We start from the raw sequence: 19223 nt of genomic DNA on the forward strand, positions 1-19223 counted from the left end.
TAGAAGAGTTTTGTCTTTAAAAAGCGTTATTTGAACTTAAATAAAAGTAAACAAAAAAGCAAGATGTCGGAGTTGAACTGTGAAACTAGCGAACAAGAAAGGAGGAGCTTCCGGTGTAGGCGTTTCATCTTTTGTTGTGCCGGCTGTTAAATAAACAGATTGCGTGTGACTGTGACCTTGACTGGGACTGTGAGAAAAGAATTGAGCTGTGACAAGCGAGAAGGTGCCCTGAAAAGCGCTTTTATAAGTCAACAGTTGCGGAGAGAAGGTCCAGCTAAGAGAATGGCAGCGTTTAAACATATAAGCGAGAGATGGAAAAAGGAGAAAACCATTCTCAAAGCCAGAGACCTTTTGAAGAGGCACGAGAGAGCAAGGATTATGGCATTTGCAGTTTGCAAACAAACAGCAGAAGCAGCGACCCGGAGGAGGAGACGAGAAACCGGAGAGGAGTAAATAGAGGAAGTTCCTGCCTGAATTTGGAGATTAAAAGAAGTCAGCCCGTGGATGATCGTTTTAAAAATCGTTGGAAAAGACTTTGCTAGCGGAGTACCATTGGGTCACTACTAATATACTAACATAGACACTGCATTTAACCGGTTTGAAAAAAGAAGTTTGACAACACAGAGAAGAAGCCAAAGAAGAAAATTTTAATTTTACTAACAGATTAACTTTACCAGTTAAAACATCACTCATCTTTCTCTTGATCCCACTATATACCCTCCCCCTTTCTAACTAAGTGAAATATCTCTCCTTTTTAGGAGAGGAAATAAAGCTTTTAAATAAAAAATAAAATAAAAGGGAAGATGTTCAGCTGGACACTGTACATTGCACTGGTTCTGCTGGGCTTCCAACCCCCCCCTTGCTTGGACTGTGATTCTGTGCTTGACGTCCGCTGGCATTGCCACAATATAAGTGAATTGCATAGAAATTTACATTAAATAAGTTCTTCGTAACTATATCACGGTTGTTTGTATTGGTTGATCGGCATTTCCACAACGATGCTGGGTTTGCTGGGAACTGTACATTGCACTGATTCTGCTGGGCTTCCAGCCCCCCCCTTCTTGGACTGTGATTCTGTGCTTCACATCAGTCCTGTTGAGCTGGCATTGCCATAATGGCACTGGGTTCTGCTGGGCACCCTGTGATTGCACTGGTACTGCTGGGTATTCAGTTTGGTGTGATAGCCAGTTTGGTGTAGTAGTTAAGTGCGCAGTCTCTAATCTGGGAGAACCGGGTTTGATTCCCCACTCCTCCACTTGCACCTGGCTGGATGACCTTGGGCAAGCCGTAGTTCTGATAAGAGCTGTTCTTGAAAAAGAGCAGTTTCTGTCAAGAGCTCTCTCAGCCCCACCCACCTCACAGGGTGTCTGTTGTGGGGAGGGGAAGGGAAAGGAGTTTGTAAGCCGCTCTGAGACACCTTTTGGTAGTGAAGGGCGGGGTATATATCCAATCTCTTCTTCTTCCTCCTCTGGTTCTGCTGGGCTTGCAAAAATGGCCCCCTTCAGTTTCTACTGCAGAGATTCTTTAGTTTGATTTCAGTCCTTTGGAAAAATGGAGGATGAGGACACCTTCTTTAGGGGGTAGTGTGTTTCTTAACATCCAGTCTGGTGAAGCTTGCAATCACTATTTTGTGATGCTTTGGCTATTGTTAGTAAAAGATAGTACAAACGCAGACTCCTAGCTCTCAAAAATGCCTTGTAGATGTTGGGGATGGTCAGCTCTTGGGCTACAAAAGGGAGAACAGAAGCCCTCCCAAGTGCTTGCTCTGAACACCAGTAGTGTGATGGAATTTTTTTTTTTTTGCCTTCAAGTCACAGCTAACTTATGGCAACCCTGTAGGGTTTTCAAGGTAAGAGATGTTTGGAGGTGGTTTGCCATTGGCTGCCTGAGATTTGAGGAGACCAGGCTATCTTGGGGCTATCCAGGTCATTGCTAGGCTGCAAGGCTCAGTGAGAGCAATGTGACTGGTCCCTCAGCAAGCTTCCAACTGGGGATTTGAACCTGGATTCCCCAGATCCCAGTCTGACACTTTAACCACTACACCACACTGGCTCTCATGATGGAATAGTGTGTTGGAATTTGATTTTTTTTTTACTGGCATGAATACACACACACACACACACACACACACACACACACTGGCATGATTATATATATATATGTATATAATGAAATTAAATAAAAGAAGAAGAGAAGAAGAGATTGGATTTATACCCCGCCCTTCACTACCCAAAGGAGTCTCAGAGCGGCATACAAACTCCTTTCCCTTCCCCTCCCCACAACAGACACCCCAGAACAGACACTCAGGTGGGGCTGAGAGAGCTCTGAGAGAAACTGCTCTTTTTCAAGAACAGCTGTGCCAGAACTGTAGCTTGCCCAAGGTAATTCAGCATGTGCAAGTGGAGGAGTGGGGAATCAAACCCGGTTCTCCGGGATTAGAGTCCGCGCACTTAATCACTACACCAAACTGGCTCACCAAAGAAAGTTTTTACTGCCTGTGTTTCTTCTCTGGTCATTATTATTATTTGCTGTATTTCATGATTATAACTGAAAATAATCTTGTCCTATAGAGGAGGGGACCTGACCTGGATAGCCCCAGCCTAGCCTGATCTTGTCAGATCTCTGAAGCTAAGCGGGGCTAACGTGGAGGCAGGCAATGGCAAACCACCTCCAAATGTCTCTTGCCTTGAAAACCCCACAGCGTTGCCATAAACCAGGTGGGTCTTGATGGCCAAAAAAGAGGAGGGGGTGTTAAAAATTATCCACCCAAATAGGCTAGGTTCACCACTGCCATACTGTGAACTTAATTTCCAGACACACACTGGCTAATTCAGACGGTTGTACTCAGAGCGAGAGGATGCTCCAGATTCCAGCTCTGTGCTGTTTTCCAGACCTGAAATGATCGCAGGTTAGGTTCTCTAAAGGGTCAAACAGAGGGTATCTGGATCCATTTCAAATTGGGAAAATAGCATGTGGAGGACTCTTAATCCCTCTTTGGGGATTAAGGGTTTGGGGAGGAGAGGACTTTAGCGGGGTATAATCCCATATGGTCCACTTTCCAAGCAGCCATTTTCTTGAGGGGAAATAATCTCTGTAGTCTGAAAATCAGTTATAATTCTGGTGGATATCCAGGCCCCACATGGAGGCTGGCCACCCTAGGTATGGACATGGCTTGACTGCAAGGAAAATGTAATAAATAGGATCTTAGAAAGGGAATTTCATGAATAGTTTTTTCCTGTTCAGGTTTGAAATTAATTTCCTTTTTTTTTTTTGCCTATACAGCAAACTTGGACCTTCTTGGGGTCTACCTAAAGAAAAAAGGGAAGCTGTTATAATAATAACCTGTAGTTGCTTACTTGCCTAGTTTGCCATTTAATTCACGGAAATGTTTTAGATTTACACATCAGGATTGGAAGAAGGTACTTACGCCGAAACCACAATGCTTTTTTAATGTCTCCAAGAAAGTACAAAACCCCTTTATCTATAAGGCGTAACTGGTGAAAACTTCTGTCTGTGGCAGTTTTGTGAAATGAGTGAAAGCTCTGGCCAGTTGCCCAACATTCTGGGTACTTTTAATTACTTAAGAAACCCTTTTTCTCCACCAGCCCTTGGAGCTCATTGAAATTTCAGCGGTTGATGGAAATGATTATACTTCAGGCAAACTATTTTTTTTTCAAAGTAAGAGGGCACTGCCAGAAACTTACCCAATCTGAAACTGGCAATATGCCCAACTTGGTTTTCAGAATTAAAAAACAAAACAAAACAAAACTTCTGCCAGTTTCAGTCGTGTGGCAGAATTTTTTACTTAGTTCTGATTAAGGCTGTATTAGGAAGCCAGCATTGCTTCTCTCTTGGGTGGCTGCTCATCAAAGCTCTTACTAACGAAATGAGCTCATGTTAACATTTCTTTTAGTTTTTTTTAAAGGCTACAGGCACTGGATGAATAGAAATTACTGGTGATTTCCTCCTGCTTTTCTTTACATTCTCAGAGTTTGTCTGAGTCTTCAGAAAAGAACTGAATGTTTTCAGAGGCTTTGGATAGTTCTAAAAAATCCAGCTTGCTTCTGTTTCCCCAGAAAATAAAATATCACACACAAGTTTTTCCAACTATTGGAAATCATGGATTTCCACGCTAAAGGCCAGGGGTAGCCAAACTTGCTTAATGTAAGAGCCACATAGTAGAAACATCAGATGTCTGAGAGCTGCAAGACATGAACAAATTTTACACACATGTTTTTATTGGAAAATATACAAATTTGCTTTTTATTAACATTAAAAAAGACTGCCAGAAATAAAAACAAAAGGGGTAAAAACAGATATTGATAATGATATTTAAAGAGACAAATGCTTTCTCCATAGGGCTGCCAAGTGTGGGTGGGTGGCAGGTAAACCCCCTCTTTGGAGACCCGATTTCTGCCGCCGCGGAATCAGGCCCCGGGGGGAACTCCACCCTCTGAAGCACAGCGTCACAGGAAGTGACATGCACATTGACCATGTTGGGGGCGTGGCCCGGATCGGGGAGGGAAAACTCTACGGTTTTCCCTCCCTCGATCGTGGCCACGCCCTCAATGTGGTCGACGTTGCACGTCACTTCCTGTGACATGCTGGGTGTGTGCGTGCGCATCCAGGGACGGCTCCTGGAGCCGGCCAGGGCTCTCCCGCTGGTGAGTATTTTGGACTTGGAACCCTATTTCTCCAAGCTGCTGGTGGTGGTGGGGCTTTGAGAATGCATTTAAAGTTAAAGTTGCTTTCTTTCTCTGCTCCCCCCCCACCTCAAGTTTTCCCAGGGAGGGGAACACTGGCTGGGGAAGGGAAGACCGTTTGGAGAGGCATGCCTATCCTTCGCTTCTCCAGCTGCCCTGCCAGGAGCCGCACGATATGTGTGAAAGAGTTGCATGTGGCTCCTGAGCCGCAGTTTGGCTACCCCTGCTATAGGCTAACTGGTGTAAGGATCACGTGTTGTCAGTGACTGCACAAGTAAATAAAGCGCTGCTTGTGTACATGCTCAGGATCAAGTTTTTCCATTTCAGCTTTGAGGAATGTGTGAGACCCCAAAATAATGAAACTGCATTTGTGCATGAACAACATATTTTTCAATAGGAGAAAGCAATTTCCAGAATACTGTGGATTAACAGTGCCATTCTAAAGAAAATTGCACCCTTCTTAAACACATTGAAGTCAATGGCCTTAGAAGGGTGCAACTCTGCTTAGGATGGCACTTTTCACGACTCTTACCCCAGTTCATAGACTTCTAATTGTTGATTTGCTGTCCAACTGGTAAGAAATGGCTCTTGTGGTCTGCATTAGAAAGTAATGACAGAGCAGCTGTTCTCAGTAACAATACTGACACTATTGCTGAGACAAACATTTTCATGATGATGCATGGGAACACTAAATCCAAACCACATTGTTTAGCTAGTACATGCTTTCCCTCCAGTAAAGTGCAATGTCACATAACTGAAAGTAAATTGAAGAGATCATAGTTTAGAAAATATGACAAAGTTGAAAATGTAAAGCTGCATTATATAGTAACATCTTCTAAAGGAAAATTAATTGATCCAAAATATTATGTCTGTGTATATTTTAGAGTGGTTTATTGGGTATAATTTTTCTGTGGCCAGCAAAGTGAATTGAAAAGTTTATTAAGCCAAAATTACTTGGGGACAAGTGTGTTTCATCATTATAAACCAGGTGCTTTGCATATGTGCTGCTATAGAGAATGATATGTTACAATTGACATATATGAGCCTCTGTTCTTCCTAGAAACTTCCTTTGCCTTGCTCAGTGGCTGCTGTCTGATGGAATGACAAACCATAGTTTGTCCTTTTGAAAGTGGGCTTATACATTCTCTTTTCCTTCTACCTTTGCCTCACACATGGCTGAAGAATTTAGGATTTCCTCTTTTTTCCCCATTTGTATGTGTATGCATGTGTGTGCCTATGCCTGGAAGTCATGTCAACCTCTAGCAACTCCTACTGGGGCATGGAGGACATTCAGAGAAGTGGTTTGATAGCCTGCCTTTGCCTCCCAGCCCTGGTATTCTTTGGAGGTTTTCCATCCAAATACTTGCCAGGGTCAGCTCTGCTTAGCTTCTGAGATCTGACGAGGTTGACCTTGCCTGGGCTATTCAGGTCAGGGCAAGAATTGAGGACTTCCTGATGCCCAACCAACCATGATTATGTCTGAACCTTGCACTCTGGTTTATTTGTTGTCCATAAATCAAGATCCTACCTTGGTTTAACCCATAGCTATACCAGATCACAGATGACACAGATGATAGCCATGTATAAGAGAAGAGAAAACAGAATTTCCAAAACTCATTACTGTAATGGCAAACCACCTTCTTATTTATTAAAAGAATGTATAGACAACCCTTTTGATCATTTGATGTTGTTTACACAAAACAATCACAAGATTGTTTCCATAAGTTAAATCACAATTACAACAATTGCCATGTTCATAGTTGCAGCTGAATGCAGTCAAATAAGGCAGTAATGACAATAACTCAATTCCTTTTAGATGGTTATTGATCCTCAGGGGGGTGGCTGCTCAGGAGGGTGGGTGCTCAGAGGCAAAGAAGTCGAGGATCCTAGGGTCCAAAGTGCAAAAGGAGGGAAGAAATTATGAGCACAAGTGACCTGATGAGAGAAAAAATGGCGGGGAAAGGGCCAATGGGCTGCCAGGTAACCATTTGTGGGGGGAGATCTCTGTTTCAACTTTGAACAAGGGGAGGGAGACCGGCTGCAGCCAGAGGTGGGGTGGCTAGAGCCAGTGCATAGGCAGGCAAGTTTGTTTTGCTTTGGTGCAGGCAGGAGAGTCTGCTGGGGACTTGTTGAGAGTTTGGCATCTGTAGCCCACAGAGGGGCCCGTTCTACTGCATCATGAACCTCACAAAATGAACTTGTTTGGTAAACATGAAGGTTTGTGAAGGTTCATGGTTCGTGTGGCCCTATTAACCACGAACCGAAACGAACTTCCATTTTCCTGGTTCTTGCCCACCCCTAGTCTCTATCTCCTTCATTAATCCTTTCATGCCATCTAATTGTCTCATTGTTACACTGGTTGGAAGTTTTTTTGGCATCGTTTTTGTGTTCTTAGCCATTTGCTCCTTCCATTCCTCTTTGCTTGGCTTATAGTCAATATCAATTTGATTTGGCAGAGTTTGTGTTGTTTTTCTTCCCCTAATTTGGGCAAGATGATGCCATGCCTTTTATGTCTTTGTTGAATTTGCAATCTAACCATGATGGCATCATCTTAAATTGATACCCTTTCTAATCTTTGGTCCACCCTGCAGGATTGCTGCTGAGCCCTAATACACTTATGACTTACACTTTTAATAAAATGAGTGCAACAGAAGAAAATCTGGCTTGTCTCAGACATGTTTTCAGAGTGCCATGTTTATACATCAAAACCCATTTGCCCTTGTACTTTCCCCCAGGGGGTGGGATGCTATTCTAGAGGTGCTTCCAATTGTTGTTGTAAAGCACTTATGACAACAGCGTTGTTGAGAATTGTCCCCTTTACCAGATAAATACTTGAAGCTTTGAACATGGTAGAGGATAATACTGGGATGCAAACTTGGAAAACTAAAAGAGGATGGAAGAACTTCTTCAGTTGTCTCATGAATTATGGGAGAACTTGGGGATCAAATGAATGGGGATATTTATGCATCATCTCATTGTCTTTGCCAAAGCTAAAGCCCACTGAAATACAGCAATCACATCAATGGATTTTAAAACAAACCCCAATTGGAAATATTACTTCAACAATCAGTTGGATGCCTCGGAAGCATAATTATAATCAAGTTTCATGATTGTACAACTCAGATCTATATACAGCCCATTCTTGGATCCGTTTTTTGTCAAGTCAATTGTAGACTGTAATATGCAGAGTCAACATACAAAATGAAACAGGAAATCTTTTTTGTTTATCTCACCTATGATATAATTGCTCAATCTACTTTATGTGCACTTTTCTAGAAGGGGCTTTTCTTATAATTTCTGTATTGTCCATATCCTCAGATATGTTTTCCCATAGCTGTGCCGGTGGAAAGGGTGGTATTTCCTTTGTTGATAAATTCAGCATAGATCTCCAGAATGAGCAGTATCTAATGTGGAAGGTTTGGGTAAAAATGTGTTATCTTAACTGTGTGTCTTTTATAATGCCCTGTTTTATAACTAATACCATAAAATTAACGTGCTGTTAGGCCTTGCCAGGCTATCTTTGAAAAGAACTTCTTTTTTTAAAGGGCTTTCTTCCTTTCTAAATAAATAAAGAGAAGAGGAACAATTGCCAGTTGCCCATATGATCCCTAGAACTTCCTGTTAAGCCCAAAGTGTAGTGCAAGAAACATGTTTGGGCTGCTGTTTCAGAGGCTTGATGATGTGATAGGAAGGATATATGTAACATCAGAGAGTGATCTTGTTATGCTTCTGAAGCCTGACTTCTACAAATCCAAATGAAATAATGGGTTCTTACTTTTTTTCTTCTTGAATGGGGCATGTTAAATAGCCTTGGCTGGCTTTTCACTAATGGTATTCCAAAGTAACCCTTATTCATACCTGCATGAATGTGTGTCCTTATCACTATCCAGTTTTTTATGAAGCCCAGCCACAATGTGAATTCTGCTGGGTTTATTTCAATCCAATATGGAATAACTCGGAACCTGACCATATTTGCAAGCAAGGCTATTATGGCCCTGTTCACATGGCAAATTTGCTGAGGGAGAACCACGAATGGTGGGCGGATTTTCTGGGCACGATCACACCTGGGTGTAGCGAACCCGTGGCCAACCTGTGGAGTGCCACCGAAAATGTGCGGTTAAAAAATACCTGACCAAAAGTACTGGCAAATGGTTTACCATGGGCTGCCGATGGACTCCGTCCGTGTGATCATGCCACCGGCAGCTTTTCCCCTCCGGCTGTCTTCATTGAAGTCCACGCGCCAAGGGATGGAACTGTGGTTTGCCACTGATGTGTCTGATCACATTGTCACGGGTCTAATTGCATCACCGCAAATAGCCACGCCTCCCTCCGGGATTTCCGGCACGTGTGACTGGGGCCTATGCTAAGCAAATTATTGTGTTCTTTAGTATTCCCTTCTGAAGTGGAACCTTTAGTTTACCCCTAAACATACATATATAGGCTTGTACTTGAATAATCACTAGCTGACTCCTGAACAAAGGTGCTAAGATTTCAGTTTCAAGCAAGCCACTATTGTTGTTAGTCTTTTTTATGACTTGGTGATCAGACAGTCATATCATTTTAATCTTTAGGCAGATACTTTCCCATAATCTATGCAAAATAAGTTCCTTTGAAACAGCAGAAGGGAAGAATTTGGCTCTATCTATTCAGTTCACCTGATAGCACACGTCATTATCTTTTTAGAAGCCTCCCATGGCCAGCATTGCCATAATGCTTTGTGAGGCAGTAATTTCAGACAGTAAATTATAAGAGGGTGCTATTTTCTGCTCTTTTTGGCCACTATCTTTCTGTATCATTTCTGTATCATTAAAAAACAAACCAACCAGGGTACTGTAGAACTTGGTAAGGACTGGTGTTGCTTTGCGTTTTTGCTTCAGGTGTGAAAATGTATAAGGTTGGCCAGGCTGTGTCAGAATAAAGATGCAACGACTTCTGGTTTTTGGTGGGCTGATGGTGGCCATGTCCTCAGGGAACTCCCAGGGACGCGATCCACAGACCAGCGGTTAGAGAGGGGGTGCAAATGTTCGCACCCCTGGGACCCTTGCAATGGGTCTCTAGCAATGGGGCTTCATGGGTTGCCTCTCCACCAGCACTCAGCCAGTGGATTGAGGTGTCTCTATGCCCTGACGGTCTCGCCACTGAGTTCCCGAATGGGACTAAGCTACACACACCAGGACAAGTGCTTGGAGGTTTAGCGATATTTTCCCTTACCTGGCGAGATCCGAGGGATCGACGTGGATGAGTGAGTCTGTTAAAGTGAAAACACCAGAGACTTGGCGTGAAGCCCCCTCACATAAAAAGCGGCGGGGGGAGGGAATTCCTCCCCTGAACAAATAAGCGACTACAAGAAACATATCTGGGGGGGGGGCAGAGTTAAAAGCGGCAAGGAACTATAACAGAGAGATTCCAGGAGTCAACTAAGAGAGCCAGTTTGGTGTAGTGGTTAAGTGTGCGGACTCTAATCTGGGAGAACCGGGTTTGATTCCCCACTCCTCCACTTGCACCTGCTGATGTGACCTTGGGTCAGTCACAAGCTCTGGCACAGCTGTCCTTGAGAAAGAGCAGTTTGTGTCAGAGTTCTCTCAGCCCCACCCACCTCACAGGGTGTCTGTTGTGGGGAGGGGAAGGGAAAGGAGTTTGTAAGCCGGGGTATAAATCCAATCTCTTCTTCTTCTTCTTCTTCTAAGCATTTAAGCAAGCATTCGGGACTTTGGCAAACTTTTTAAAAAAGTAAACATGCTCCAAAATGGAGATGGAAAGCGTAGTAGAAGCAATAAGTGAGATCTAAGCTTTCTTCAGGAAGTGGATTGCTTGTCAAGCTTTTGCCCCCTGCTGGTACAAACGAGGTACTAATAAGAACTGTGCTATATGATGGCTGCTACTTTTAAAGGGACAGTGTTAACAACGGAGAAGCGTCTAACCCATGATTATGGAACCTTCCAGGATTGAAGAGGAGAGTCTAAAGAGCATTTTCAAGTGATGGGGCCTGTAGGCAGATACTAAAGCGATGCTTAAAGCGAATGGGTATGTTCCATGGCCATACCCTGAATATGTCTGCTGGGCAATAAGATGGTGAGACTCTTCTCAAGCTGAGCAGTTAGAAGCTATAAATGGATTGGTCCCTATGATTGTAGGCAAGAATTTAAGCGGATAAAAGCCCTGGAAAAAGGAGAGGGATTTTGTTTTAAGATGGCCAGTTTCTGTTTCAGCAAGATGGTTCCACAGGGAAAGACTATAAGAAGAAAGAAGAAACAGCAATGGAATAGGAAATGAGACTTTGTTACACCTACTGAGGGAACTTCAATGTTAATGTGCTAATAACGGGAGCAGGAAAAAATTCTTTAAAATGAGATGCCATTGTTTTCTGAAATTTGTGTATATGTTATCCATTTATTCTCCTGAACTGCTCTTTATTTGATCAGATCTGTTGGTTTGTTTATTTAAGCAATGATGATGATTGACTACTCACAATGTTAAAGAAAACAACTTTTTATTGTTAAGCTAACATTTATGTATAAGCAGTATATGACCTCCATCTCTTGGGTTTTTAGTGGGTTTCTTTTCTTTCTCCTGTAGTTTGTAGTTACCTTCCTATGTTTCTTTGTAGTTTTTAGAAAATGCAATTAAAAAATTCCCCTTCTGGAGGTCAGAAAAAAAAAGAATAAAGATGCAACCTTATAAATAAATAAAAATAAATAAAACTGCTATGTTTGTAAAGCAAAGTATGGAGAGAAGAGTCTGCTATTCAAGAATATTAGAATTCATGGTTGGAACATTTGTAAACCCTTTACTGACTGAAGATGAAAGCAAAGAAGCGTGAATGAATCATTCCATCCCCCATTAGAGAATCTTTACTTTCATTTTATAGTTTTATTACAACAGAACTGTTTGCATCTGACTAGCTTGAGATTTCAGCTCAGAAGCTGATACTTGGATGGGAGACCACCAAGGAAGATCAGGGTTGCTATGCAGATGAAGGAAGTGGCAAACAACCTGTGCTTATCTCTTGCCTTGAAAATCCCACAAGGGATCACCAGAAGCTGGTTGCAACTTGACAGCTCCTCCTCCTCCTCCTCCTCCTCCTCCTCCTCTGTTTGCATCTTTAACATTGAATAATTCAAAAGGAAATTATATTATCCATTACTGCTACATAGATAAGTAAAGGAAAGCAATTATATGAGACCATTAAAATATCTTACCCAAAGATAAGCTGGTGACAATCAGGAGTCTCTTCTAAGAAGCAGTTCCTAATCAATTCAGACTCCCATATTTATAGGTTTTGAAAATAATCTTTTATCAATAGCTAGCTGTCCCACTTGATAAAGGTGCACCTTCTTGGGTAATTAATTATCTTATAACTTCAAACCCATAAAAAGTTTTGTATACTTTAATATCTTCTTAAAATATATAAAAACTGTCACAAATTATATTTTAAAGTATATTTTAATATAGTGATTACAAGTTTCTCATAACATGAATATCTGTTGGCCCTCTACTAATACACCCTATTATTGAATTAACATAGAACATAAGAACATAATAGAAGCCAATGTTGGATCAGGCCAATGGCCCATCCAGTCCAACACTCTGTCACACAATGGCCAAAAATACCAGGTGCCATCAGGAGGTCCACCAGTGGGGCCAGGACACGAGAAGCCCTCCCACTGTTGCCCCCCTCCAAGCACCAAGAATACACTGCCCCAGACCGAGATTTCCTGTCTATAACTTGTGGCTAATAGTCACTGATGGACCTCTGCTCCATATGTTTATCCAGTTTCTTCTTGAAGCCATCCATGCTTGTAGCCGCAACCACCTCCTGTGGCAGTGAATTCCATGTGTTAATCACTCTTTGGGTGAAGAAGTACTTCCTTTTATCTGTTCGAACCTGACTGCTCAGCAATTTCATTGAGTGTGAAGTTGGACATTTTTTCCATTCTCTAAAGCTTCTTGCACTCGCATCCGAACTCATGCTTTGTTTTGATATAGGTTAGACTGTTTCAGACCTACAAAAGGCCATGTTATTTTGTTACTCCGTTGTTTCTTACCCCTTATCATGGACCTCTGCTTCTTCTTCTCTGTGAGGCGGATTTTCCAGTTCTGGAGACTGTGGATAAACGGAATTCAGTTAGGGCTGACACTTAGACTTTAAGTTCTGATTTCTGAACTTTTCCTCAAATGTGTTGGTACACAGTAAGGGCAAGGAGTTGTGTCCCTTCACTTCTCAAATGTCTTGTCTGTTTCCCTCAGACCGACACACACACTCCTCCGGACTGGCTAGTGCCAAGTCAAAGTCCAAATGACAACTGACTCCCTCTGACAAGACTCACAAGGCCTTTTGAAAACTCTCCTCAGCTGGTGCTGATCAGTCAGAGAGAAGGGGGAGCATGCAGGCAAACGGTGCTTTACAGTGAGGCATTAGCCTCTAATCTCCCAGCTCTCTGAATCTGATGCACTAAGCATTCTGCTTTTGGAGGACAGTTCATCACACCCCTCTCCAAAAGTATTCTATTCTGGGTCTCTAGATTCGCTATTTAGCATGTTTAGCTGAGCAATTAGGCTAGCTCCATTTCTGCCCTGTAGAAACAGTCCTCCATGATCTTTTGGTCAAGACGTGCAACAGTTCCTTTATATTTCTGGCAATATCCATAACTTAACTTTTTACTTACTAGGCATTCAAAATGAGCAACATAAAAATAAAAAACAGCCTTCTATGTTCCAGCATGGCAGCTATAGAAGACCAGAGTAAACAGATACAGAGATTACAGAAACCAGTTAATGCCAAGCTTCCCTTCAAGCCTGCAGAGGAGGCTAATCTCACTTTTTTGAGAGTAGTATATGCAGTCACTTAGTTCTGCCTAGTGATTGGGCTGCCCTTAATTTACCACCATAGTCCACTTGACTGAGCTAAAGAGTAGGTGAATATAACCTTGTACATTCTGGATTAGATCCTATCATATTGCTCTGTTAGCAGTCACATCTTTTTTTCAGCACAGGACCCATGTGCTGATGTTGCTTCTACACAAGAGCATCTTAGGTCAGTGGAATAGTTTTTGCACTGGAAGAAAACACTAATAGACATTATATTTTCCAGATGTGCCTGCCCATCTGGTTAGACCCATTGATGACGCTGAACATTAATAGCCAAGAAGGTGAAGGGCTGCTATTACCTTAACTGGACTGGGTTGACTAGTCCATTGTTGTGCCACACTAAAGGGAAAAAAACCTCTCCAGTTTCTCAGTCTCAAAATAATTTTGGTGGGTTTGTCTGGTGATGAGTATATTCTTCATAAAACTAGGCTGGAGCTCTGTGTGCTACTGGAGAATGAAGCCATCTTTGAAACAGAGGCAATGGAAGATTCCCATTCTTCTTCAATTATTCTTCCCTACCAGAAGGTAAAAATGTATCTTTTATTTCTTCAAGTTCATTTGGGGGGGAGTGGATAGCCCTTTTTGATCTAGAAATCACATTACTGATTTTTGAACTAAACAGTAGAGAACAGACTGGGTTGGATCCAGACAGCTTTTCCACTGGTGAAAAGTGGAAGAAAGGTCTCCTTTGTTCACCAAAAAGGCTACCCTTGGTAGCATAGGACCCACATGGATAAAAGTATATGTGATGGGGGCTGTCACAATGAGAATAATTGATCAAGGTTGAGTAGGAAAGCTAGTTGCATCCAACCCACTGTATTTGGAGGGGGCACACATGCTCACAAAAATGGGCCCTGCAGCATGTATTGTTGGGGAAACAGCTTAAGTTGGCAAAAATCATCTAAGGTACCAGCAGCAATGCCAGATCCATTAGAATCCCAAAGCTATGAATCTGAATCTTTATGGAAAATGTGTGCAATCCCATCCTAAAATCTATTGGTGCCACCCCCAATCATCATCATATGTATTCTCTGATCTGAGTACCCATTTATTCAACCTCATCCAATCCACTATTATCTTCAGACAGCTCTTCAGGGCCCCAACTGTCTCATCTAGTCCATATGAAAAGGAGAAATAGAGCTGGGTGTCATAAGCATACTGACAACACCTTATATCATCATGTGCTACCACCAGGTTCATGTAGATGTTAAAAAGCATGGGAGAAAAAATGGTACCTTTCGAAACTCCATATGGAGTCTCATGGAAAGAAATAATAGTCTCTCAAAAGCAGTTGCTGGGATCTACACTTCAAGGACCAGAACCACTACAAAATGGTCCCAGGAGGGTATAATGATACTGAACATTGTTGAGAAATCCAGCAAAATCATTATACTTGCCTTGACTCTCAATTGGCGTTCCTCACAAGTGACCCCAAAATAACAGTGATCTGTAATATTGTCTACTCCAGATCAGAGTTGAAAAATTGCATGATCAGCAGTGGATGACCATGTTGTTGGATCGCTACAGTACAGACCCTCAGTATCAGCAACTCGTCATCAATCTGGTAAGAGTGAAGCCAATTCTGAAAGCAAACATTTCCTCCATGAACAATGTGTTTGTTATATTTTCTCTTCTGTTTATGACGGCTGTGTCAGCTACACTGATTTACATAAACACTGCCAATCCCGGGACGCTACGAAAGTAGCCGAGTACAAACAGCATTCCTGAGTTTTAATTCATATTGTATAAACATAACAGATGTTGATACAATGAGCCAAAAAGAAAATACAACAAAGGCAACCATTTCAAGAGGACTTGCAATGAAAACATGTTCCAGATTGGCAAAAGGATGCAATGTTAATGGAACAGAACATTTAAAAGTCATTATTTGGCTCCTAAGACATAATGTATAGCAATGCTCTTGATTTTTTCCCTCTGGTTCCATACCTTGCACAACACAACAAACACACACTTCCTGTGCCTGTTTTCCTTGACAGTTTTTCACATTGAATTTTAACTGTCACATGAAACAATAAAAGCCAAATGTAGCTCAATTATATGTGATTACAATAATATACACCAGTGACTGACACTGTTTTGTCCATGAATTAAAACATTTGATTTAACACTAGCTAAAAGTTACCTTATGTCTGTCTCAGCAAGCATTAGCTGTCAACATGGCACACAGATGGTCAGTCTTGGAGCTAATTATGTAATGTAGGAGAGAGGCAGGTTGTTGGATGCACTGAAGCCAAATGGTTAAGGGTGCGTTATTGTGCAAAATGGCACCTTGATTTGTGCTAAGAAAACCATCAGAAACCAATGCAAATAATTTAACAGGACTGAAATATACTTTCAGGAGCTGCGGTGGCTCAAGTGGTTAAGACGCTGAACTGCAGGCTGTGGAAGGTCAGTAGTTCAGCAGTTCGAGACCCAGGTGCCGCATGATGGAGTGAGCTCCCATCTCTAGTTCCAGCTCCTGCCAACCTAGCAGTTCGAAAGCAAGAAATTGCAAGTAGATAAATAGGTACCACTTCGGTGGGAAGGTAACAGCGTTCCGTGCGGCTTGGTGTTTAGTCATGCCGGCCACATGACCACGGAAACGTCTTCGGACAGCGCTGGCTCTTCGGCTTTGAAACGGAGATGAGCACCGCAACCCTAGAGTCGGATTCGACTGGCCTTCAAGCAAGGGAACCTTTACCTTTTTAATATACTTTCAGTGGAACAGTCAAATGTGTTGTACCGGGCAGCTGCAATATTTTTTATTTTATTTATATCCTGCCCTATCCTGCAAACAGGCTCAGGGCAGCTCACAACATATAATATATCGTTTAAAATATTAAAACATAATACTATAAAGTTAAAATTCAGTTCTGTACAAAGTCACAAGATGGCGACAACACAGTTAAAGTGCTTTCAGAGTTTTTTCCCCTTGTATGTGTGCTCAATAGCTGTTAGCAAGTGGCCAAATTCCTACCAGTCGATACATAAAAATATCTATACCTCGTATAGTGAGTAGAGTAGATAAATAGGACCGGTGGGTAGGGTGTGGGGGGGCGAGCTAATATGATTTCCACCACCTCAACCAAAGGAACAGCAGCAAAGGACAATCTCATCAAGAGTACATTGTAAGAGTCTAGGGTTAGCACTCTAAAAGTGTGAAAGATTGTTACAAAGCACAGTATACTTCTTGACTTGAGGCATTAAACACTATGCACATTAGCTTTCTTACTAGTGTACTCATATCAAAATAAATATATGCTGTACTTTTGTAAGTGATATTGTATGTAGTTTTTCTTGTACAGGGATAATCTCTATTATTTGCATTTTTGACTACATGCAAATATTTTCATGTATGAAAAACATGTGTGAAGTAGGTCTTGCTTTGTGTACTCTAGAAATCCTGAGTGCTGAGATGTTCATATTTCAGGCACTATGGTGTGTCCCCCCCACCCCCCAGCTTAGAAGTACCTTTCTCTTTTTTTTGCAAACTTTCATTGCAGAATGTTGCAGGGTGTCATAAATGACTTTGTAACAAAAGCATGGCTATAAAACACATCTTAGTAAATATACAGTCATTTATTGTTGCAAAAATAATTTTTAAATCTAGCCTCAACTGTTTTACCATGTGTGATCTGGGTGTTTTCTAGTAAATATAACCCGATTGACTAGTATAAAATGAAAGCCATCATTAGATATTTTCATCATTTAAAAGTACAACTGAGATTTAACAAATATAGTGCCGTGCCGCCCTAGATTTCATATGAGAATCCAGATGTGGTAGCATTATGATCCCCCCACCCCAACGTGTCTTGTCTTTATTTTGCAGGAACCATATATAAACAAATCAGCAGTGTCAGTCCAAGCTCATTTCTCATTGCAGCGAACATATATCATCTTTCGGTCCCTGGGCCTTCGCCACCTGACAGTTGTTGATTTGCAGAACCAGGTTGTTGGAATAATTACCAGGAAAGATCTGATGTCTTTCCAGCTGGAAGAGAAACTGGGGCTCCGGCAGACATCACAACAGCCTCAGTCTGATGAGGAATCTTTACTCCAGGAGGAAATATAAATGGAGAATGCTGAGCTTTTCAGGCCTTATAGTTATTTGTATTTTTTAAAAGGTACCCTACATTCTTCTTCATGAAAGAGGAAAATAGAGGTGCCACTTCCTTGAGCAGTAGGGTTCTGAAAGTGTAGTTGATGCATTTAAAATAATGGAAAGTTATAGAAATGAATAGGTTATCAAGATTTTGGGTTCATATTTCACACAGGTCTTTCTCTCCCAGTCTCAGGTCAAGCTATTTCTTCCCTTGGGGACTGGTTCAATTGATATGGTGTTCAGTCTAAAAAACTGCCATAGGTGAGGGAAGGGTGTCCATTTTGGACTGGATTGTTGCCATGGCTCTAGGAAAGGAGACATATATATGCAAAGAAAGGAAGAGACTTGATCTGTTTCTTGAAGAAAGCTGAATAGTCAGAGAACCTGATTGGTAGTTTGTTATAATAAGACTGCAGATTTTTTTTTTAAAAAAACCTTGGAAAAGCCCTGGTGAGGTGAGAACAGCTGTTGCTCGGGGGGGGGGGGACTGAGGCAGGGAAGCTGCAAGAAAACCTGCCAAGTAAAAGCCCCATGGCTACTGTGCTTCATCGGCCGCTGCTGGAGCAACAAGGAAACAACACAAGTCTACCCCATGTGGAAAAACCTTTCTGTCTGCCTATTAAAGGCATTTCCCTCTGAGTTAAATGGATTCAGCTTGTAGCATTGTTGTGCAGTGTTTATGACAGGAATCCTTTCCATTCTTTTAATAGTAAATGAAACCTAAAAAGGAGTTGTTTGATCACATCCCAGTATATTAATGGATACATTCATTTTGAATCTTCTTTATGCGTAACAGCCCTGGCATATGTGAATCACTTTATGAATAATTTTATTAGTTTGCATGCAAGCCAAGTAATAAAGAAAAAAATTAATCATGCCCCAATGAGCAAATGATTTTTCAGGCAAAGACTGTAGAAGTTGGACTGTGATATCATCGTAGAAGTAGGATCACTGGGAGATAAAACCCAAAAGCAAAACCAGTTCAGTAAGGAAAACCCAAACAACACGACACATTGTGCAAGCTTCCAGATTCTCCAGAACTCTTCATCAGGCTTAGTGTAAAAAACAAAAAAGGGAGGGTGTGGAGAATTAAAAACATGTATTTCAGGCCATGGTGTTAGAAGCCCCCTTTGTCTGCACCATGTATTGAATGCTAAGATGACTTCAAAAGGCACGGGGTGTGGCTAGCTGTCACTACATTATATCTTTGCATTCTGGGAAGAATAATAAAATGTGGGAGCCATCCAGTTGAGAATATGACAACCACTAGTTGATCAAATTTGTCTCAGATGCCCAACGGAATGCACAGATTCTTAAAAGGTTGAGAATGAAGGGGAGCTGGTGTGACAAATAAAGAGTCTACAGCTGGGATTGCCAGCTCTGAGTTGGGAAATACCTGGAGATTTAGGGGGTGGAGCCTGGAGAAGGTAGAGTTTAGGGAGGGGAGGGACCTCAGTAGGGTATATTGCCAAAGAGTCCACCCTCCAAAGCAGCCATTTTCTTCAGGGGAACTGGTCTTGGTTGGCAGCCCTAGTCTACAGAAGTCAAAT

General features: G+C 41.9%; 1 protein-coding gene across 1 annotated transcript in view; it reads left to right on the forward strand.

The window, feature by feature from the left end:
* The window catches only part of LOC107107198 (chloride channel protein C-like), a gene marked incomplete at its 5' end in the record, with an annotated part of 86874 nt that extends 69231 nt beyond the window's left edge, over positions 1-17643 (forward strand). Inside the window, 3 exons of the mRNA XM_015407457.1 lie at positions 14000-14096; positions 15040-15135; positions 17401-17643. Coding sequence (XP_015262943.1) covers positions 14000-14096; positions 15040-15135; positions 17401-17643 — 436 coding nt within the window. The remainder of the gene's footprint in view (positions 1-13999; positions 14097-15039; positions 15136-17400) is intronic.
* Between the last annotated feature and the right edge of the window lie 1580 nt (positions 17644-19223).

Source organism: Gekko japonicus, unplaced genomic scaffold, assembly GCF_001447785.1.
Source record: "Gekko japonicus isolate JY-2015 unplaced genomic scaffold, Gekko_japonicus_V1.1 scaffold611, whole genome shotgun sequence".
Classification (NCBI taxonomy): domain Eukaryota; kingdom Metazoa; phylum Chordata; class Lepidosauria; order Squamata; family Gekkonidae; genus Gekko; species Gekko japonicus.